Source organism: Varroa destructor, unplaced genomic scaffold (assembly GCF_002443255.2).
Source record: "Varroa destructor unplaced genomic scaffold, Vdes_3.0 BEIS01000001.1, whole genome shotgun sequence".
Taxonomy (NCBI): domain Eukaryota; kingdom Metazoa; phylum Arthropoda; class Arachnida; order Mesostigmata; family Varroidae; genus Varroa; species Varroa destructor.
Window position 1 is genome coordinate 18,615,674 of NW_019211454.1, and position 24,047 is coordinate 18,639,720.

Below are 24,047 nucleotides of genomic sequence, written 5' to 3' on the forward strand. Positions count from 1 at the left end.
AGCGTTTCCGATCGGATCGTGTTCTTGTTTGATCGGAGTGGTGCGTTCTTGATAAAACATCGGTCTGAGATGCATATCTTTGTATGCACATGGTGTTTCGGCCAGTTATGACTACGAGCAACAACGGAACGCAGCTGTTGCAATGCTTCGAGAAAAGCAGACACCTGAATTGACGCGGGGGCGGTCGTTGAAAAACAGTGCTCTATACCATAGGCTATGTCGATTTTATCGGCTCGTTAAGTTTTGTGTATTACTATTAGCTAATATGACAACATGTATAGATATATTAACTTTCTAAAAGGAAAGAAACAAAGAGCTTGTTATTTCAGAGAACAAGTCGTACGAAGGCAAGAATTGCTCGCGAATGTTGACACTTGCTTTTAGCTGTCAAGGGCAACCGAAAAGAATTGCGAAAGAAGGGTGTTATCAGATGCCATCGAACCGGGTGAGTGCCAAATTATAGATGATAGAAGAAATCAATAAAGCCTCAGTATGCAGTAAAGGGCAAAGCATAGAATCGGAATACTCGTGTATAGTTAGTTAGCTTGTTGAGATTTTTAGATTTTCAGCTTTAAATCGATCGCATTGTATCATCGTTTTAGCAATATCATTGCGTCTACAGAACAAGCGTGTACGCTACCAACTGCGAGTTCGGGCCTCGGATTTTTTTGTTTATTCGGACCTATTTTTTACGAAAAAGAGATGTAGCAAATTCTTTGAAAAATAGCTCTTTCTCAGATTCTTCTTTTAGCTTTGGATCCTTTGAATTCGTTCATGCTCAGTTCTGCTTTCGTTCGTGTTCTTGATGATCTCCATCTACTTTCTGCTTGCTTACTCGTTTGTTGAATCGTACAATTAATAAAAGCAGGGGCTTTACAAATGTCATCGTAAACCTGGTTTTTAAAAGTTTCAACGTACAATTTCCCAAGCAGGCAGTTGAAACTGGGCTGACAAACATGGTATTGACTTTCTCTTAGCAAGAACAACAATAACAGACTAATAACCTTTTGTTCAATCACACAAACAGACAACATTCGGACCAGCACAAGCACGCACACGCACAGACGGACCCACAGGCACCCCGCTTAAAACTGACTTGCGCGTCTGACCCGGGGCAAAGACCACCCTCGGCGTAATTCACTGCCTTTGCCAAAACACAATGTGGTGTTACGTAATACATTTGCTGCTGTTGTTCACTCGAACGTTTAGCCGAACGTCTGAAGTGTACATTCAATTGCCACTCATTCAATCACATCTGATCCAATTTATCAAATTCAAACATCATCATCACCATCATCATCATCCATATGGACAGAGCATCCAGTCAATCAATTATCAATCCAGTTCATTCACCACGAGAGTTATACAACGCTCAAAGCACTACAGGATACTATGTTTAATATGAGAGACGTGAGGAGGCAGTACTTGCAGTAGGATTATAGTTAACAACTGTACCTGTGTCTTGAGCTGCTGCTAGCGACTGATGTAGAACTGATTGCGCCGACGATTCCGAAGATTGTGAGGTCGTTGTCACGGACGTGCTCGAAGTTGTAGAAGTAGTCATTGAAGTCGCACTGCTGGTGCTAGACACCATCGTAGCTGAGGATGACACTCCCTGTTGGCCTGCGCTGCTGCTGCTGCTGAGAGATTCTTCGTGCAACATCTCTTGTAGCACTGGATGTCGGAATTCAGTGAGGGTTGCACGCGTCTCAACAAGTTCACCTTCGAGACTATCTGCGGATCCAGTCTCGATAATTTCGTCCTCAAGTGAGGAGCTAAAGTCGTCCATTGAAAGTAGGATGGTCTTCTCTTTCATCTGAGTATGATCTGTGCGGAGGCTTGGTTGACATTCTGCGGAGGTCTCGTCCTCTTCGGCTATTTCTTCGATGACGTCTCGGACCAGCTGGTCTGAGGCGGACCTGTCCTTCTCGTGATCGATAAAGCTTTCCGTATCGGGACTAGAGCCGCGCTCTTCCTCCTGCTGCTGTTGTTGTTGACGTGACTGGGGTTCCGCGACAATTCGGGCGGCAGCCAATTGCGACACGATTTCGGCCGCCTTTTCTGTAACCTCCTGTACAATCGTCGAAGCCTTTTCCTGCGTCGAACGAATCTCCTCCGAGAGCCGCTCAACGCTAGGGGTGGACTGATTAAATTGAATACGCGAGTGCTGCTGTTCTCGAATACTACTAGGCGTCAGCAGCGTATCGTGGTTCTCTCGACTGCTAACTTGATTACTCGTCGTTACTGGCGCACTGCCAAATTGCACCGTTCGGCTTACACATTTCGGCTCGATTGTCTGCATCATTTCCTGAATGACCTCCGTCTCGGGACTAAGTTCTCTCTCGACCATCGAACTTTCGCTAATGGCTTCGGACTGTTGTTCCTCCGACAGCGTTTTAGCCATCGTGTCGAGAATGCCTCTGGGAGTATTGATCGGCTCATCGTCATCCTCTAATTGAAAAGCGGCGTTCTCGATGCCTTTGAATCGTTCCAACGGTCCGAGGGTCTCAACGGTTCGCATCTGGTGCTCGCTTACTTGCGTATCGAAGCTTTCCATTTCTTTAGCTGTTGACACCGTCGCAATCGTCGCTGCTTCGGACTTCACTGGCTGACCGATATTTTTGTCCTCGGGAAGTTCTGCGTCCATCGTGAGATGTAGTACCTCAACCCGATTTAACAGTTTTTCTGGATCGGAGCTTCTTGACAGCTGGCACGGATCGAATTCCGAGCGAGGCATTGTTTCGTCGTTAGTGCTTGAAGATGCTTCCAGAGGCACTAACCCGGAAAAATCTTTCGTGTCAGAAGATTCTCCTTTAATCGGCGGCTTAAATTGACTGGAAGATAGTGCCTTGAGCAGGGAGTTGCGGGCGTGTAAATCATATTTCTTGTCAGAGGATGCCACACTTGGTTCATTAGGAGAACAGTGCTTTTGTTGTTCTCCGCCTACAATCTCAGTCTTCTCCTCACGTTTGCGAAGAACTTCCATATACTCTTCAGCGTAAAGCTTACGATCGACCTCGGTTTCGTTTAATTTTACCGCATGTGCCTTCATCGTGGGCGAGCCCCTGATATCGTAGCATTCAGACAGCGTTGATTTCTGTTCAACATACGACGACTCGGTTGTTTCTTCTGGGTATTCTACCCGCTGGTTCTCTGCCTGGTGTGCCTGCAGCACCTCCATGTATTCATCCTGATGTAAAAGTCGATCGGCATCCTCGTCAGTTAGTTTAACCGCATGAGCTTTCATTGTGGGAGATTGTCGAATGTTGAAGTCGGTTGGCATACCCGAGTCTTCGTCTTCCGTTGTTTTCGCGGAGGTTGACGTTTCGAGCTTACCTTTTTCTTCAATTTCCTCATGTTGCTCCTCTTCTTGCTTGCGTAAGACCTCCATATATTCATCCTGATGGAGAAGACGGTCGGCATCTTCGCTTGCTATTTTTACAATATGGGCTTTCATCGTGGGAGATTTAGGGAAATCATATCCGCTATCCCATTGGCCCTTTTCACTTTCAAGTTCAGGAAGATTTTCTTGAATAGGAGTGGCCTCTTGGAACACAGTAGTGGGAGGCTCGGCGAGGTCCTGCAGTGGTCGTTTACTGCGCTCCTTGGGCTCATCCGCCGTCAAAAATTTCTGCTGTGCACTATGCGCTTCCAGCTCTTGCGTACGAAGTACTTCCATGTACTCTTCTTGGTGCAGAAGTCGATCAGCACTGTCTTCGTTCAGCCTGATCGCATGAGCCTTCATTGTCGGCGATTGACGAAGATCAAATTCTTCTGTAAAAGGTAGTTCAGATTGTTCTAACTTTGAGAATTTACATGGCTCTTCCTTTTTCGGGAAGTCACTAGAATCTGTATCCAGGCTAGGCTTTAACTCCGAGTCGGGGGTCTCAGCTCTTTTAAGGGGATGCGCAAGAGGACCAGATGCTTCTGAGAGATCATCTGGAGACAGAGCACCTTCCGGTCGTTCAACTAATTTAGCGGATGCTTGTTCAGTCATAACTGGCTGCCCAGTTGGCTTGTGACTACCTTCTGAAGACGAGTCATCCCCAGGGCTGCTGGCTCGATCATACTGATCTATAGGCGGAGCTGACGCGGCACTTGGAGTGTCAGGCGACAAAGCTTCATACTTAGTTGTGTTGGAATCCAAGACACTCGCTGTTTCTGTGATTGACGCAGTGGTTGCGGGTAGTACACGGCACTGTAGGGATTCAGCAGGAAGCTCTGAGTCAGGGCTTAGCCCACGCTGTTCAGGGTCAAATGACTTGGAAGACGCGATACTGAGCTCTTCTAGAGATCCATCAACTCGTGTGTGCGCTGCTGGTCCGCTTGAAGGTTCACTAATAACAGACTTTGGCGCCACTTCCGAATCGCTAAGGGCTTCTAAGCTAGAGCCACGCCTTAATGGATCGAAATCTTTGTGTGAAGACGGTTCCTCGGGTGAAGAAAAGCTCATCTGTTCCATTCTCTTCTCGATCTCCTCTTTAGTAGGATCTTTCGACTCAAGTTTATGCTTGTTTTTATCAGATTCCGGGGTCAATGGGAGTTCTTCCTTAAGTTCAACTACTTCAGCTAAAATACTTTCGTGTTCCTGCAGTTTGGTGGCAATCTGCTCAACCTCCTGCGAAAGCAATGTATCGTCGTCGCCTTGGGTCAACTTTGAGCTGCTTACTTCGACGTTGATGACCTTAGTCTCCTCCATAATGGTAGTGATGTCAGTTTTTATGGAAAATGCCTCCTCTTGAGTCATCGTATGCTCGGGGGTTTCCACAGTGTAAAAAACTCTTTCTTCGGTAATTGTTTCTGGTTCATCTGACACATCCTGGAAGAGAGCACTTCTGTTCACTGATTGTTTCGCTCTAACGAGCTCAGGGCTTTCAACTTTATAGAAGTCCTCGACATTTTCGGGTGATCCAACGGTGTGGGTCTCGGTTAATTCAGTAATAAACGCCGGTTGTTCATTATCGCCGGTGAACGAAGGCTCTGCTTCGTCTTTTGGCAATCTATCCGCATCGCGTTCTGTACTTTTTTCTTGCTGTATAGTCTCAGCAGTTTCCAACTGTATAGAGCCGAGCTCCTCGCTCGCATACTCGACCCGCAGCATATCCTCCCTTTCGAGTTCCGGTGTCAGAGGCATATGTACTTTATGTGCAAGTAGCGTCGGTGATGTACGTACGTCATAGCCAGTGAAGTCCTTTTGGGGCGATTCTTCGCGAGTTTCCTGCATAACAAGGGAGTCTTTTGACTGTTGAATAACCACAGTCTTGTTGGTCAACACTTCCGCAACACGGTGCACTGCATGCTGTTGCTCCTGAACTGAAAATTCGTCCTGAACGGTGAATTTCTCCAGTGCCTTTTCATCAAGGAGAGTTGCCTCTCCTTTCGGAATCGTGGCACTAGGAAAGAGTTTTTCTCCAAACACAGAGCTCAACTTGGTTTCGGCCTGAGGTAGCTCGCTCGAGACCTCACTGGCCTTGCAACTGTCGATATCCGTGACTTTTTGCTTTGCTTTGCTTTCATCAGATCCATGAATATCCATCGCCGTCTCGCTCGACTGTTCCGCCTGTGGGTGTGATTGTTGTTGCTGTTTCTGTTGTTGTTGCTGTTGTTGACTTTTGATATCTGTCGTAGGTAGTTCTATATGCTCAGGAGCACGCTTGCTGACCTCTGTCTGCTGTTTCTCTATTGATGTTTCTACCACAGTCGCTCTAGTTTTTGCTTTCATTCCGGGGATGCCAGGTTGCTCAGTTGTCACTGCCTTTGCTTCCAATTGCCTTTCCTGCTTGACGAGGTCGACAAACTCTTTAACTTCGCGCCCCTCTTCGACGGTCTTTACCAATAGGCGTTTGATTTCGTAAGTTTCTTCATTTTGTTGTTGCTTACTCTGCCCCTCTGGCTGTTCGGACATTGTCTTCGTACTTGAGGTCGACGCCTCGAGCATATCCTGCCGCTCCTGGGACTGCTGCCTGAAGGACCCACTTTCAACACTGTCCTGCCGTTGCGTTGGTGACAAGACCTCAACGGTTTCCGTCGCCAGAGTTTCAAAGTATTCTTTCTTCTCGATGAAACTCATGGCCTCCGCACCAGGTCCGGAGTCCTCCTGTTCCTCTTTGGACGTTTTTCCGGCGGCACCTGTGGGATTAGCAGTCACATAAATCAAGCCTGACGTTGATGATCGTTGATTCTCGTTCGATTCACATTGGCTACCAGCCAGTCGCCAACTAACCACCCAAATGGGTTGGACCTAATAATCCCACTTGGGCCAAGCTCTGTATTGGTTATCGCTGGTCAACTGGTCTTGGTCGACGCATTGATCGGCCGAAGACAGTTGCGACTAAGCGCCCACATGTGGTACCACGAGAATGAACGAAGATTTGTCGATCGTGCGAACGACGGCCAAATCAGGCAGGCATGAGGCTCGATAAGTTCATACCAGATCAATACTTCAGACTACTTCAGATTCATAATGAGAGAGGTTGATATGCATCGAATACACTGAGGCTGAAAAATTAAGGGCGACGAAAGGGATTCAGAAAAGAGAGGTGTGACGTACGAATTTCGGCCAACAGCCGACTTCCGTGAGTGCGAGCGACGCCTTGAGTCGGCTTAAACTAACATCATTACAATAGCGGGCTGGCGACGGCAAGCACAGGTGACTAAGGCCACGCTGTTGCCCGAGCCTGTGAGGCCTTCCGTCGCCTTCTCGGTGGTCTCTTCGCCCTCTCACCTAAAGGGTGGAGAACGCCTCTTGTCATACCTTTAGTGCACTCTTTGCGATCTCAGCTTGAGGCAGGAATGAGTTAGCCTCAATTGTGCACCCGACACTAGTCATCTTCACCATCTTCATGCACGGAAGAAAGCAACCAAAGGCAACAATTTGGATTTCTAAAAGATTATATACAATGAAGTGTTTCATAAATACAGTACAATTGCACAGAGACACCTTGGCTAGAAGCAAGCATCTTTCGATGCACCCGAACCTCCAGTGCCCACTGGCAAAAATAGAAGAAACAAAATAGATCAATTTCTCCTGTGGTGACAGATAATGATCATAGTAACAGCAATAATAGACTTCTGAGACTCGATCCGTAAACGAACCGAAAAAAATAACCAGATGTGGCGAATCCAAGATTTTGGTGTGACCCTCAAAAGTTTGCGCTCCGCCTTTCGAAAAGAGAAAACAGAAAATATTTGAGATAAAAAAACGACGATACCAATAAACAAAGCGACGTGCTACGTCGATCATGTCGTTTTTTCCGTGTAACTTCGTTTTTTTTTTTTGTTTTCGTTTCTTGAATTAGCCTTAGATTTTCTTTTAAGATTGCATTGCGCACACGAAAATTTGCATGCAAATTATTCCAAATCCTATCGGTCCTTCCGCACCTAAAACCATTAACCTGTTCCGCCGTTTCAACAACTGATATTGGCCACACGCAATTAGTATTTTTTACCAGTGTACTTTACATATACATATATATATAATTGTAACTGACTTGCTCGTTCACAGTCAACTCTGCTTTGTAGTGGTCTCGTTTATTATCATATTGGTATTTTTTTACAGAAAATCCCGTGTCATCGACATGACAGCCGGATCAGAGTCGATCCTTGGCTCCACATTGTAACCGGCCAGAGGCCAGATAGTTAGGAATGGGTAAGTGTGTCGTGGTAAAAGTGAATAGGACCATATACAACATCAATAGGATACAAGTATGTGTGCGACCAACCAAATACTTCAGGATAAGGTATATGCGAACGCAGTAACCGCCAACCGACAAACCGGCCGTGCTCCAGTGCTCCTTGATTAGGAGTCGGAACCTCACACGGCGGCGGGTTGCCATGACATACAAGTACACCCTATGAACAGACTTGCTTGAATAATGATCTAGAAATGGTGAAAACAAACGCTACTGCTAGGAACTGTTGGTGCCCCCCAACAACAGAAGAAAGTCTGCGTGTCCGTGCGTCTGTCATTCACATCGGCTCAGTCTCAGAATGATAACGTGATTCATGACATCTCCATCGACCTTCACCACAGGTCGATGAACACGTCTACAATGGAAGCAAATTACTTGCGGTATTCATATACACTCGGATACATTTGAAGGGGGTGAGAAATACGTTATACAGAAAACGGCAAATATCTGGCGACGACGAAGCCTGACACGATGAACATAAAAAGGTTGAATCTTCTCGTGATAATGACATGACGTTTGGCAGAGATTAAAACGTATTTTGAAAAACAGTGATGTTAGTTGTGACATTTCTTCTGCCATCCGCTTGATATAGTTTACTGGTCGCTGATGTTTTCGTGCCGCACCGGACGACGATTTCTTTGGCCGTCAGAAGCCCCATGCATCATCATCACCCCCCAACCGTTCGAAAATCCTACTTATTCCTGCGGCTACTCTAGCCTTTGGAGGCCATTGCTTCCCGGCAATCATACTCCTCAGAATCAAGTTTGCAGGAAAGAATTGTACCATCGATCGACTTACCACCATCATCTAGAAACGTACGTTTTTTTTTGAATTTCGCATTGATCTGCATTACAGCTTCTAGGCGTCGCCTGTTACACTAAGGAGAGTACAGGCGGTTTGTTACATCTTTAGTTGGTTTACCAAGGAGTACCAGTATGCGGATATTAACTCAATGCTATTCACAAGCACACGAAAGGACGAAACTACTTTTGTTAGATAGAAACTCGATTTTACGCGCAGAGTAAAGACAGCTATCTTTGGCCAGTTTAAATGTCGTTAAGTTACTTTATCAACACTTAGGGCTAGTCAAAACGCAACAGAAATATCGCAAAAGATCGTTTTTTGTAACAGGACTAAGAACCCGGGTCCTGGTAGCCGCTGGGGCTTCTTTAATACTAGCAGTCATATAAATAGCATTAGGAGAAATAGGCGCAAAATCAGGAGTCTATTAGAGCGATTCAATTTAGCTTTGTTTCAAGGCGCGTTCCGAACGCATCGACGGAACGTGGGTCTGAGCGGCGGCCATACTGGAGATCCCACTCAATTACGGAGTTAATTGGTCCTGATTGGGGATCCGTGGGAGAAACCTCGCAACATACAAACCGATGTCGCATAGTCGATAATTCATAAGGTTTGAATGGACGAATTTTACGAGCAACATTAATTAAATAGAATAGACACCTTCTTAGCAGAGCGATCCGTAAATGCCTATTTGTTACCCGAACAGAAGTCGGGTAAGCAAACTCATCTCACGTTCTCTCGGTTTCTACCACAACTGGCTGAATTGAAAGGCACCAGCGCGATTAAAGAAGATGACAGCGAACCTAATGAGTAAAAAACAAACTTAGTAAACAATCGATTATGTATAATATAACAATGAAATGAGGCTATTACAGTCGCTTAAAGCAATAGAGTGAGTGTAACACTAGCAAAGCAAGCTAAAGCTCCTGCATGAGCTACGGTAAATAACTGCAATAGATACATCACTGAGTATATACAACACTGGTCATAATCGTAAGAATATATATATATATAATCTAAAAGTAAAAAGTACGATAATAATAACGGTACCCATCGTACGCATAGAATAGGTAAAGCATCACTATGAAGATCAGATTCGACGACGATGCCATATCACGCTATAACCAAATCAACTGGAAAACACACTGGAATAAAAAGCGTTCTAGTTTAGCCTACGCACACGATACGACATTGACAATAGGAATCGAGGCTAAACGGCGTAACAAAATCAAGGACCGTGCCTGAGTGTGGAAGGATAATAGTGACGAGGAACAGCAAAAGCCGCAGTTTCATAACAGCAAAAGGTCGATAAAAATAAGAAATTGTCCGCAACAATAGCGATGACATTTCTCCAACTGAGATAAGCAAAAACTTCGTAGAAAACATCTAACAAGCAGGCCGCAGTAGTAGTGGTCCAAGTTGTAATGGCTTATAAATGAACGGAGCAAAATTCTAGCTGAAAATAAAGTAACAACGGATAAAGTAAAAGCAAATCCTTTTGGATTTGACCGAAAGTGGGGAAAAAAAGAGGCAACTACAAAATACGAACGAAACCTGACCAGGAAACATCAGACAGGAAGCCGCACGCGAAAACGTACATTCGTGTGTACGCAAGGTGAAGTACGCGAACATATAGGTAATAAAGTGGGCGAACATCGTTGGGGTTATAGAGATAGATAATCTGAGGTTGCTCTTCGTCAGTGCCGACGCCAATTTGAACGGTCGAGAGCTTACTGGACCATAATGTAAAATAAGAAACACGAGTTAAATACATGGCTTAATTATTCGGGTCACCGGGAAAAATCAGTCGGTACTATTCGAAGGAAAGACCTCGAGAAGCTTTGGAAGTATGTTATAGGGCTTCATATGACTATTGAAATAAGTGCTTGTTATCCGCTTTTCTTTTATGATTGAAACGCGTTTGCCTATGCATCATAGATGAGCGCATTTGGAGCTGGAGAATATTTTGGACTTCAAAGGCCACACATAAAGCCAACTCTGCTTTGGGCGTGACGGCTCTTAGTGGTTGGAGTTCATCCAGTTGTACGCAATGTCCAATCGAAGATTAAATGCGCATTTTAAAAAAGAGCGTGAACAGATCTGAAGGTAGCGTGTCTCTTAGTTTGTCAAAATGGCATCTTAGGTAAACTATAGATTGCCAGGGTGTTTGGCAGGGTCCTCGTCAAGACAAATCGACTAGTTTCATTATAAAAAAAAAACAAGAACTATTCGTGGACTGGAGGATCGTTGAAGTTAAAGGTGTTTTGTGACAACAGAATAGCCCATTCAAAGCTAGTACACACTGGGTCATTCCTAATAATTAGCTAGTTCTCCGGCAGCTCTCGCAAATGTCTTCTTCATATCTCAGCGTACGTGATGAAGGCTGCATGCCCTCAGCCGTCCACGTGCACCGCACACGTAGGTAGTTAATATGAGAGCTAATCATGCATCTTCGGATAATCGGTTTATATCACAGCGAGTCATGTCGGTTCAGCCAGCAGCCGGCCTAGTAAAGCAGCTAGATTGATGATTATTGAGGTTTCTATGTCGCGTAAGCCTTCGTTAAACGTCACAGTAGCATCAATGCCCTTATCATCATCGTTTTTTGTCGAGAATGCTGTATCCTCTGCAGTGTCCGGACACGTAACACAGTGGTACTCCGGTACACCCGTATAAAATCCAAGGCGATGCTGGTTCCGGTAAATATCTTTTACGCAGCTTTTACTGAGAAAGTCAATTAAAACTTTCGCAGTAAATGAGCGGTGCATGAAACCGACAAACTTCTATTTGCTGTATAAACGAATCTCATGGTCGCCAAAAATTGATAAAAGCTGCTAGTGAATCACAGTATACGATGATGAATTGATCAATGATTGTGATGAGCCGTTATAATGATGATAACGATAAATGAGATATGATGATTTCAACGTAGCAGAGAAGTCGACGTACGAGAATGGATCATTGTAGTGACGATGAGTTCCTCTATCGTTTCGTTGCCATTTTGGTTGATTTCCCTATTGAAGTGAGTGACAGATTCGCTGTTCGCCCAAACGATAGGTGGCGAAAGTTGAGATCAAGTTAAAAAACGAGGTCAGGTTGCAGCCTCTATGGAGCATGCTCACGCCCACGCACTCGACTCCAATCAGGACAAGAGAAAACAAGAAATGGTCCCCCCATTTTAAAGGGACTGTTTACCTTTTATGTGATGGGAGACGATACGTAACTCAAAAGTCATCATTGTAATTGGGCTACTGTTAATAATAGGACGCCTATATATGCATAAGGAAGAAAACTCATGAGACTACACTGTTTTCAATAGACTTATCAAGCGGATCATTGTTCGATACGTGATTGAACCATTATGTGCTTTCAGTGTAAAACGGACTAAGAGCTCTGTGATTTTGTTTATCCGCTTAAATAATCGAGACGACGGTCGGCTGTCTCTATTAGCTAGCGTATTGTGCAACCACTAGGATTTAGAGTAGATTGTTTTATAATTATCACAATACTAATTGCTCCAAGGATTTTACAAATCGCTCTAATAATTAGCAAGACCCTGCGTCAACATGTTGTTACACTAAATTGTCCGTTTCTTTTATAGAATCAAAAGAGAGTTTTATTAGCTTATCTGTTAGCTGCCGTTTTGACGATTATCGTATTTGGGACAAAACGCATCCGGTTTGGTGTTGGTGACCAGCTCTAAAGGTTCGTCCGATCCTAAACGTGAATGGTCGACTTTACAGGCACGACTTTTACTACAGTCCATGTCATTTCCGACGGAAAGTAATACTTGTAGTGTTCTATTTTGGTCGGTGCAATATGAGCCTGCTCCAACAAGGTCCGCTTAAGCTGAAGTATCATGCATAGAAAGTGGCGGCTATTAGAAAGACATCAGGGTCTATGGGGTGAATGGAATCTATTAAAACTATATCACCAACCAGCGTTGAGACGCTCATGCACAAACAAACCGTCGTTATATGCTGAGTGACCTACCAGGCTTGCACAGCTCCAGGCAAGATCTGTCTGGAAATGCATGCCGACAGCTACACGAGGGGCGGTAGGGTAGGATAGACAAGGCACAAAGCCACAACGAAACGATGCGCTTTACACATACATACACTCGGCAGTGTGCCAGTAGAGGCTTCAGCAGAGTCCGGTTGGGACAAACGAGTCAGGCCATTCTCCCAGTGAGACATCGTCCATCTTCAGCAAATGCGTATTCTGTTCCTGATCGGAAATCGCCACCCTCTTGAGGCGAAACCATATTTCAGGAGTTCCTTCAGCCGTACAACGCGTCAGCGCCGTAGCCCGCTGTCGGACCTACTCGTGTCCTGCCTATAGCTAGTCGCCTTGCAACAGGTTTTCGCGCAGTCAGGAGAGATCAACGTCTCATGGATGGGCAAGCCTGACCTGTCGTCACCAGACGTCGCCACTTACCTTGCAGGTGCTGCAGTCCCGAAGAGGCGGTCCCTTCGTCTTCAGGTAAACTAGAAACCGACACCTGGCTGGTATCTGCGTCAGACGCCGCGGCCTCAGACTCGTGCTGTTGCTTGCTCGAGATCTCGATCGGACCGGGCTGGCTTTCTTCTGAAATTGCGATCGCCGACCGCATGCAGAAATGAAATAAGCTCAACGAGTTACTCTATACGAGCCACCATAGTTGCTGTGACATATAACAACTATCAGTTATTAGACTGCGCAGACCCAATCCATTCCATCTAGACAGCATGTTTTGAGGACTAAGCACTAATGGCGAATACATACGTTGATGTAGGCGGTCGAGCTCTATTCATGGGCCCATCTAACTCACGACTGCGCGGAATTAACAATAGTAATTAATAAATTAGTGCAGCCGAAGTGGTAGCGGTGCAGCTCTGGACTTGTGTTATATGTGTGTTAACGTGAATGGAACATGTTATACTTTCTAAAGCTGTGACTAATTCAAGCAGGACCGCCACGAAAGCTTGGCCTATGCTAGGGTGGTCCTAGCTATACTAGGAATGGGTAGGATTAGTAATAGCACACAGCAACAATTGTTTCTCGTTTTTTTGTTTAGTTTTTCTGGCGTCCTCAACAGCAAACCGGTCGTTGATGGTGGTTCACAGTCGTGTGCCATAACGCCCACCACGAGTGCGAGTACAAATTGTGTGAAATACGCGGCACAGGCACAACAAACCTTTACGAAAAGTAATCTATGTAGAGCAAACTTTGTCGATGTATGTTAAGTACAAATGACGAGCTTTCATCTCGTTCTTTTTGTGGTTTTATGCATTCTCGCTTTTTCCGTATTAGATACAAATGACAATTATTATAATTTTTGTTGCTGCTGCTGCTGCTGCTGATGTACCTTGCACAAAAGCGGCAGTCGTGGCTTTTGTTATGGCGTGCGGTAACGTGCCGTCGGGGGGTAACACCACCTCGTGAGACTCCCGAACAGTCGAAGTTGGAAAACCATCGCTGCCGTAACGTGTGCCGCTAAAGGCCTCGTCGAATGTGTGCTGGAAGCCTGCAGGTGGTATATTGCTCATTATTATAGCGTCTGTTGGCTGAAGTTCTTGCGATGATTGCTGTTGTTGGATGGCGGAGGTAACGGGCGCGATGGCGACAGCAGTAGTGATACGTTCAGCTTCGTCACCACCGATCTTGGTGATGATCGGTCCGCTGCTACGGTGCTCGGGAGAAGGATGGGAAATTAACTCTGTGGGAGCAACTGGACCTCGGGAGTTGTGTGCGTGGGTCGTGACTGTGCGCTGGGTGGTTACGCCGGTTGGGGCTAAGCCTGGGACGCTAGCATCAAAGTCCTTGAGTGCCTCGCTCAATTCTCCGATTACCCCTGTAATCGGAACGAGGTCCGAGGACGCCAACGGTGGCTGCTTAGGTGCGCGTAATCGCTAACAATAGCAATAATAATAATATAAGAGTATGGTAATTTCGTGTATACGACACGCAAAATTAGTCGGTCGGTACGAACCTTAATATTAGACGCTTTTATTAGAGGTCTGATCATTAATTAATGCTATGTATCGTTTATAGGGACAGGCAAGCTTGACACGAGGTGCGTTTGATTTAAATGAATTTCAATAGAGTTATCGTAAGTAGTAGTCGTGAGAAGAACCTTTGCTCGGTCAGCAGAAAGCTGCCTCATTGGATCACTGGTGCTGAAAATCGACGTGTGAATGATTATACGTACCATGCACTGCTGCAAAGGCAGGTCCTCAAGTTAGAGTTACAGAAAGAATTAATCAAAACAATCGCGGACCATCTGATGATTTTCACACTTGTAGAAATATCGTCAAATGGATATGAGTGTCAGTACCGGTCAATGGAGGCCGGTAGAACCACCAGCGTTTTTTTGATATTAGTAACAGTGATTGTTAGTCACAGAATTCGAATAAAGTAAACCGATACCGCATAATGCTAGACGCAATTATGCTAATGTGCAACGTACGCTTCTATGACATATTCTTCCTCAGAACATAGCAAAACATTCGTCACTTTCTTCTTCTCAGCTTTTCGTTCGAAGACATTCTGCAGTACGCATTCTCATTGGACGCTTATCATAGAAGTGAGTGCAAGAGTTCTGTATTTGCTAGTCGCAAATTAGTAAATATATGTATATATATTGGTTGTGCGGGCGTTACCCGCTATATAACGCAAGACAGACAGCGTGTCAGATTTTTAACAAGCTTGATTGATTTTGAATGGGCAAGCTACCCTGTACGAGGTATTGTGCAAGTTCGTGAGAGTGCTGATGACAGGCGAATCAGGCGCCGTTTTCAGGGGCAACAAAATCAGTTTTGAGAGCCTCTCCGACAGGTTACGGATAAGACTCGAGAGAAAAAAAGCACCAAGGTTCGTCAATGGTGATAAGTAAAAGCGCATATCGTGTTTTGTGCATAACTTATATATCGATATCTATATTAAATATATATCGATAATAACGGCTCGGCTGGATGAATTGATTATTGCCTCGATGTGGTCAGAGTGTGACTTTGTTATGCTCTTTTTCAGAGGAGAACCGGGTCTAAACCCATGTCAGCAATACCCAGCACCTTGCGCGACTGTGTCAACCCAAGCAAGCGTGCGAACGTCAAGGCTAACCTTCTCTGGAGATAGTCATTGTTTTTGACGTAACTGCTCGAGTTTCCTGACGGTACTCCGGGATGACGACCTCTTCAGGGGCAGTCTCCTTGATGTACCTCTCTATCTCAACATTTCTTCCCATTATTCCGCCGGGAGCCACGTCCATGATGTTGCGGCCTTTTAACTTAACCGGCGCTTTTGTGGATGCTGTACCTTTGATAATATCGGATTTAACAGATTTAGTTTTACGTAGTTGTCCCTTTTTCTCGCTTTCGTTTCCACCCTTTTGCTTTGTTTTCTTCTAAAAAAGAAATCGTTAAATTACTTTCGTTTCTTGGCCCAATGAAATTGAGTGCGAAACAAATTCAAAAAGGGGTCATGAAGGATCTGCAAATGTGTTCCTCAAACCTCGAACTATAATTTCATTCAAACGAGTTGCTTTGTCAAACTTCTCATCCAAATAGGTTGGATGTTCAAGGCAAGCGTGAGATGCACGAAAACGTACGAAAATGCGACTGAGCGTACCCTTTAGAGCAAACTCCTTGTCGTCCTTGACAATTTGCTCAAGTAGTTCTGCTGACAGCTCATCCACCGGTGTTCCACCGCGTTTCAGCGTTGGCACCTTGGCCTGAGGAAGCTCGGTCTTCTTGATGATTTCGCTCATGATGGCATGACTGGCGGTTGTCATACTGGGCACAATGGTTCCCTCTGCTGCCGATTCAGTAAAAGGAACCCCTGCCTTCTTCGGGCGTTCAGGAGGTGTCGCGATCGGGCTCTTGATCTTCTTCGCCTCCTCTTTTTTAGGAGCCTCCTTTTTAGGAGAATCTTTCTTGGCTGCAACCTCTTTCCTTAACTCCTCTTTTTTAGACTGCTCCTTTTTGGGTTCGTCCTTTTTAGACTGCTCCTTCTTAATAGTACCAGCATCCTTTTTAAAGGCAGTTAAATCTTCACGTTTCGGGACTTCCTTCTTCGCTGATTCTTCCTTCTTAGAAACAGGCTCCTTTTTGAGCGAGTCATCTTTTTTAAAAGCAGTTTCTTTTTTTGGAGATTCTTTTTTAACTGGCATTGAGCTATCCTTTCTCGGTTCGTCCTTTTTCTCTTTCTTAGGAGGCTCCTTTTTGAGAGGAGGAATCTCTCTTTTAGGCGATGGCTTCTTCTCCTCCCTTTTAAGCGGTTCGGGCTTCTTGTCTTCAAAGGACTCCTTCCTGGCAGCCACTTTCACGTCGGGTTCGGGACCCTTTTCTTTGTTCGAAAGCGGAACAGGTGCTCTATCTTTTTTGGCTTCAATTTTCGTCGTACTGGTCTGCAATTTGGTCATTGGCGAGTGCTCAATGAGGGAAGTCTTTGTTGAGCTCGAGGCTGAGGTCGTGGTTGAATAAGATGTGATCTCAATTTGTGTATCATCGGGCCCGCGGGTTATGCCAAAAAATTCGTCTGAAAATTATACGTGGATTTTTTGTTTCGCTTTTTCCGATACGAATGCCATGGCAAAACGCATTGACGTATGGTATCATGAGCAATGCACTAATAAAATAGCATCTACATGAAGCGCGAATGATGGTTTCGGCACGGTGAACAAAGCAAACTTCACACAAGGTACGTATGGACACATACACGATATGATTTGATGATAATGATTTTCCTAAAAAAAAAAACGAAAAAATGCGCCGGTCCTGTGGCTCATTGACTGTAGTGACCAGCTGCCGGTGAACGCGCAGCGTTCTCTTTCTTCTTTATTTAACTAGCATTAACGCAAGAAAATACGTGACTAGGTCCGGCTTTGAAAAATAGTTCAGTCGGTCCAAAAATGGCCAACGACAGCTGTTATGTACGGACGATAGATTAGAATTGCAATTTAATGAAAAACGCTGGCAAAATGGCGTGACATAAGCGCATTGGATAGGTGCGTTGAGCATTTGATGTAGCACTTGCATCTCGACTGCGTAACCTCGCGTGATCGTAAAAAGGTTGCCATCAAACGTAAGTAGGATAGAAAGTATCATAGATGCGCGTAAAAAAAGCTTAATCACGTACCTCTCCTGCTTTTCAGAACCGTTGTCGCGTGAACTAACAATAAATCACTGAGTTAATAAAAGATCCGGATTATACACGGATTTCGTTATGCTTGGCTGTCTTATAAAATCTACCCGCCTGTTCATTGAATGTTTTGGCTTTTTCCCTGCCACCTTAGTTTCATTCTTAATAGAAGCTTATTTCGTTATTTTGCCGAGCATCAGAGTTTGCAGCTGATGGAATCAATGAAAAAAGTTCACACGACTTATTTGACATATGATGTCATCAAAAGGACAAGAAGCACTTCTGTTACTATTAGTAAAATCTTGTTGACATGAACTTTCGAGCTCCATATCAGATAGATACGTACGGCTGCTTTAACGTCGTTTCGGTGCAAGAAAAGCTACTTGTACAATTCGTTCGGTGGACTCAATCCCCAAACGGCATCGACGACGATGACAATGCTAAATGCTTTACCTATATGGGAAAATGTATGTTCAGAGACTTCGAGGAGTAGCTAAAGTGGTGACCAGTTCTCTTTGTCTGAATTCTAGGCGAGTCACTGTCGAAAAAAAGGGCGTGACAATTCGTCATTGCCCTCGTCCCGTCGTTTGGTTATCGTTCATTTTGCAAAAGCTGATACGCCTCTGTCTTTTCCATTCTTCTATACAATACTGGAAATTCCGAGTGGTAAAAATACTAAACACACTGAGGACAAAAGTAGATTAGGGAACGGTAAATATCGATAACGTTGCTGGCGACGCAGTTTTAGAGAGGACCTGATAGACAAGCCAGCTTCACTCACTATGCCATTTTGATAAGGAAAAAATATATCCTTTAGAACGGTATTGCGTGGATTTGATCGAGCCCAGTCTCAGATTCCACTGTTGTGGAATCTGAGACTGGGCTCGATAACTTGTGGCAAATGTATTTTTAGCGAAACGTTTCGCTACTACGTAGATGTTATTATTAATGATTTTTTAAACTAATTTTTGCTATTATGAATATTAGTGTGGGTTCGGTTCTCGCTAAGATCACATGTAAGTTCATGATGATGGCTTGATTGCCAGTGATGGACGAATTCGTTAAGCTTAATTTAAGTATAATTAAAGTATTTTCACAGCGAGTAAACGTAGTAAGTTTTATATATGCAGTTTGCTGACTGATTCATCTGTTAATAGATTTTTGACGGCGAATTATTCCTGTAAGCACGTGATACACGAAATAGAATGCGACCGTTGGCAGAAAGAACGTATCTAATATTTTAAGCTGATAAATTATGTACACAAATATATAATACTAACTACCAAACAAGTTACCGAAGAGAGATAGCTTTTAGAATCTCAGAAGAATCATATTGATAGATCAGGTCCTCAATGATCAGTAGATTGACGAGACACGTATTTCAATGAGCTACCAACTACTAAACGCTACCTCGTAGGGGCATATTTTCTAGGGCTGTGAATACCCGCTATTGACAACTGATTATTTGCGACGTGTTGTGGCAAGAATAACTTACCAACAGGTGCAGGGGTGGCAGTTGGCTTAACTTTGGCAGATCCACTGCTGGTATCTTCGGCTGATTCCGCGTCCTAAATAGATAACATAAAGCGAATTAGATAAAATCGGTACGAATAGCAGTTGAAAGCTGTACGGGAGAGACTTGGACTAAAAATACTGATATGACAGTACATCACTATCAGTCTTTTCACGGTAATTATATTATTACCAAATTTGTTTCTATGATTTAATATACGTTCATAAAAAAAATAGTTTGGCAATTCAGGCTGATCTCTGCTGTTGCAGATGCAGCTGTTTCAATTTCTCAGCCTCTTGTATGTATAATAATAATAATAATGAAATTTGTGGCTACAAATCGGCCTGCGTTATGTACCCAAGTACTGTCAAAAATTATTCGCAGCACCTATAGTTCATTCTGATAAAAACGCGATTAATATACATGTGTGCTTTAATCTGCAATGGAAGGCTAAGCCTACCTTCATAATGTCCCTTTCGTCAGCCGAGCTGGTCGTGACGAGGGTGGTTCGGGTGACAGTAACAACTGAGGCCGGAACAGCTCCGCTCAGATGAACCTTCGCGAGTGCGCGTTCCACTTCGTCAGTAACCACCTCGGTGTTAGACATGCACTTTTGCACGATGTCCTCTCTACCGATGTTCTGAAGTGCTTTTTCTAATGCATTGCCCGTCGCTGCCGGACCCATCCTCTGAATCCAGATCCTCAACATGGTTAACGCCTGTTGGCTGTTATCATTCAGTATCTCGTCTTTGATCTGCTGAATTTCCTGGGTTGGTATATTTAGCTGGCGTGCAAGAGCGGACCAGTCGGCGCCCAGTTCTCTGGCCGTGTCAGACAGATGTAGGTCGCCGCGGTGGATCATCTCTTGCGGGCGTAACCCGGTCTCCTGCACGAAGCCGTACTTTTTCTCGAGTGGTACACTCATGTACTCGACGGGCTCCGGTAGCTTTATATTGAGGTTGCAAACGGGCGTCTGCGGTGCGTCCTGATGTTTACTGCGTGGCTCTTTCATAAAAGCAACACGTCCCATCGGTTCCTGGTGCATGTCCTTGACGCGGGCATTGAAGGCTACTCGGTTCTCCTTAAATGCCTCGAACGTGAGAGCGAGCTGCTCCCCGGACTTGGTGATGGGCACTAAATTGCCCGCAAACTCGAGGTACTGTTGCGTGCCCTCGAGAACCTCGACATCTCGGCTTTTTGCCACCTCGGCGAAGTGTTCCTGCGATTCGAGAGTCTTCTCCTCTCGGTCATCAGTCATGCAGAACACCCTCAGCTGCGCCTCAAGAGACTCGTGGCGCTTGGCGAATACCACAAATTTAGCCATAAACGGGACAAGCACTGCTTCTTGGTAGAGCTCACCTGCGAATTTGGTCACTTCACTGACCTGGCGGCAGTCGATTAGCCAGAATCTGGCTGAGACGGTGGTGGTGAAAGATACACAATCGTTGACGAAGGTCAACGGAGTCGATCCAGTCACGTCTTCCCATTGAGCCTTGGTTTGTCCACCTTGAGTACACCGACGGATGGCAATAGCGGAGTCAAATTGTACCGCAGCAACAAATGATAATCAACAAGCATGTTTGACTAAAGTACTACAAAAAGAACTGCATTATGTATCCCTACTGAAACGGCTACCTCATAGGATTATCTATCTCAGAAAATGGGTTAGCATAAAATCGTCTGCTAGATTGGGAATGATGTAATTCCTTATTGTCATTGCTGTCGTTACCTGTGATACTGCAAAGTAACCTGAGTGTGGGCGCATCACCAGAGTACTGGTTTGTCATGCCCTTGTGGGCGGCACGTGGCAACGGAATCGTTAGGGTGATGGGCTTGTGGAATTTGCGACGGCGCGGCTCGACCGTTACGATCGGGCTGACCGCCACGCGGTTGCCCAGCAGCCGCGTGACCACATCGGTGTGTATAGGCTGGGCCTGCAACGAAAAACGACAACAATGCACAGGAGGTGATCACACAGACGAACGTTTTGAGCAACACTTTTCACACCTAGGGTCACGTTGTATATGGTAGTGGATCTCGCATTACAGTCATCACTGGTCCGCGCTTTTTCTAAATAAGATAAGCTTTGCCAATTAACCCAGTAAACAAAGCACAATTAGAGAACCTCTACTGTATTTCTATTAGTATACTCTTCTCATAGGAAAGTTATGCTCGTACCCAGTAGTCATAACACGACGAGAGGATCCCTAGGATTCCGTCGTCTGTTCGAAAGGCGACAGGTATTAGGTGCATATAGGGTGAACCAAAAATAGGTGGCAAGCTGAGAAAAACGGGTTGACGGTCAACGATACCATGGTATTCCGTGCCAATAACGGTCAACCTGCTTTTCCCAAACAGCATAATGCGACTTTGAAATCAACCTCAACGTTCGCTTTTCTAATCGATTTGTTTTCGTGCGATTGCCACGGTTCGCGTCTACTTCTGTGGTGAAGTGTCTTCAAATTCTGTCAGTGACTTTTCCCCTTCGAACGATGTAGAGATTGCTGGTGATTCTGTTGTTGCTGTCTGTTAGTGCACGAATAACAAATATTTCGTTAGCTTTGGAGGTAGGGTCATTCGGTAGTTCTACTCCCGTCCCAAACTGGGCATTGCTCTTGCTGTTGCCGGAGAAGTCCCAGATCAAATCAGCAAATCGGAAGAGGTCAGATCATTAACAGAAGAAGGCAAATCCCCGCATGCGAGTATTAGAATTACTAGTAATGCTTAAGTCGCATGCTCGCCATTTTGCTCTTCCACCATGCACTTGATTGTTTTTTGTTGTTGCTGTTGCTGTTGCTGTTGTTGTTGTTGTTGCTGTTGCTGTTGTTGTTGTTGTTGTTTTACGAAGGCCACTTACCTCGAAACCGTCTTCGCTTCTGTCTAGGACAAATGTACCGCCCGCCAACACTAGGCCTTGATCCTGCCCTGCACCGCCTCCCTCAGCAGCTCAACCATTGCTTGGAAGAACCGGCATTGTCAAAAGGCCATCGCCCGAGGCGAAGCTCTGCACCCAGTACCACAGCAAGAAGCCAACCGCTCTGTCCCTGTTTAATAGCTACAGCCACCGCTCTCTGCCCGAGATGCTTTCCCCGCAAAAATCTCACCTAATTGCGCTGGAAACTACGCGTTGTCGATTACTACGAACAACGAATATAAACTTAACTTTGTGACCGGCTGGTGCAGGAAAAACGACAACATAAGACTCTCACCGCTAACAAGCAATGTTGCCAACACTTCATTACCCCTATCTTATGTCAGCCTTCAGAAATAGCACCAAACTATAGTTTCAAGATGTACCCTTCGACACGCTCACCGAGTACTGTCTAAATTACGTACATACGCAGCTACGTTCGGGCGACCTCATTCTATTAATATAATAGTTATAATTATTCTGTTATTACAATTTTTCCTTCAAGCGATCTCGCAGACTGATCTGGGACTTGGGAAGTTCCGATTCGAGTAGTCCGAATAACCGCGTTCTACCTCCAAAACGGACATCATTGTATCTGACTAATTGTTGTCTTTTTTTGTTGTTATTGTTGTTGTTGTTATTGTAGTTATCCTGTTATCATTTTTCGCTTACGACGCTAACATTTCGGCGCTTTGCCTTGTTTTGTACAGCTCAAATGTGTGTTGTAAGAGCTTGAGCCAAACCATTAACTAATGCGTACGATTTTTGTCTCTGCCGATTTCAAGTATCTCGTGGATTTTCGATGCGTTCGGGTACGAGCAAACTTATTCTTCACTTAATTAAAAAAAATGATGGTATGTTAAAAAATCATCTTTACGAAACATCTCTATTGTTTTTTTGTGGATATTTCTAATTCTTTTATTATATTTTTTATTTGTTGTCTCTCTCTTTGTCATCGAAGATTCCAAATAAGAGAGATGCTTTCGTGACTGTATTCGTTATTATCATTATCACTTCAGCAGCAAGCTTATCAACATCCCTCATTCAGTCTTTCATTCACTCTCGTACAGCAATGTCATACAGTCTACTTCAGTGGGAAGGTGTCTAGCAAATGTTCTGTCACTATGAAATCGGTCGATGAGAGCAGAAAGTGGGCGAATTTTGTTTTTACAAATGGTCGCGTTCGAAGCCACATACTGTGATTATCGTTATCCATAATATTGTTATCATAGTCGTATATACATGATTGATCAGCTATGGATGTATGTACTGATTGAGTGACGACAGAGTAAATCTATACTTCTCGATCCCAAAAATCAATTACTATTTTGTTTCTGTCAATTCTATTTTATTGATTGAGTCACGGATCAGTTCTGGGACAAATATTTATTACAAAATGCTAGTAGTCGCATGTCGAAAATGTTCATACGCAATAACGATACTCTACGTAAAGTTGGCAAAAAATTGATATTGGGACATTTTTTTAAAAACCTCTCAATTTTTACAATTTTGTTTTCGATGAATCATTAAAACGATAATTCATTAGCCCAGATACGCACGCAGGCACGCCGAACAATAAGTCCAAGCAGACCACATTTGTATATATTTCAAATGTTTTTTGATCCTCTAGCGGAGGTGAATTTTTGAACTAATCGACTGAACGATTTCGCGGCGATTTGCATTCTCTCTTCGAGGTAGGTAAACGTTTTTCCGTGTCTCTTATAAATTTTGTTTCTACTAAATTTTTAATCTCATAAAAAAAACATAACAAATTGCGCGATCTCACAATAATTTTCTCTCTTTCATAAAAAAAAATATAATGGCGCTTTTTATTCTTTTTCTCAATGCTGTTTCGGAGGTAGACTGCGAGTTGGACTTAGGGGTGTAGCAGAATCTACTGTAGGACTACCGCTGGTACCATTGACCAACGACAGGATGTGGGTACTACAAGAGTTCTGGGAAATTTCCAATACTTTTTATGTCAATTTTTACCGTAAATTTCTAAGCGATT

At 44.3% G+C, this 24,047-nt stretch overlaps 1 protein-coding gene across 20 annotated transcripts in view; it reads right to left on the reverse strand.

The window, feature by feature from the left end:
* Positions 1-24,047, reverse strand: part of LOC111253008 (uncharacterized) — a 168,037-nt gene that overhangs the window by 15,050 nt on the left and 128,940 nt on the right. For 15 of the 20 annotated variants that reach the window (XM_086974333.1, XM_086974350.1, XM_086974347.1 and 12 more), the window contains 9 exons: positions 20,855-21,059; positions 19,586-20,631; positions 19,108-19,180; positions 17,610-17,642; positions 16,101-17,009; positions 15,594-15,788; positions 13,840-14,325; positions 12,930-13,079; positions 1,456-6,129 (listed from right to left, as the gene is read on the reverse strand). In XM_086974333.1, coding sequence (XP_086830459.1) covers positions 1,456-6,129; positions 12,930-13,079; positions 13,840-14,325; positions 15,594-15,788; positions 16,101-17,009; positions 17,610-17,642; positions 19,108-19,180; positions 19,586-20,631; positions 20,855-21,059 — 7,771 coding nt within the window. The remainder of the gene's footprint in view (positions 1-1,455; positions 6,130-12,929; positions 13,080-13,839; positions 14,326-15,593; positions 15,789-16,100; positions 17,010-17,609; positions 17,643-19,107; positions 19,181-19,585; positions 20,632-20,854; positions 21,060-24,047) is intronic. The other 5 variants (XM_086974265.1, XM_022811779.2, XM_086974304.1 and 2 more) reach the window with 5 other exon arrangements.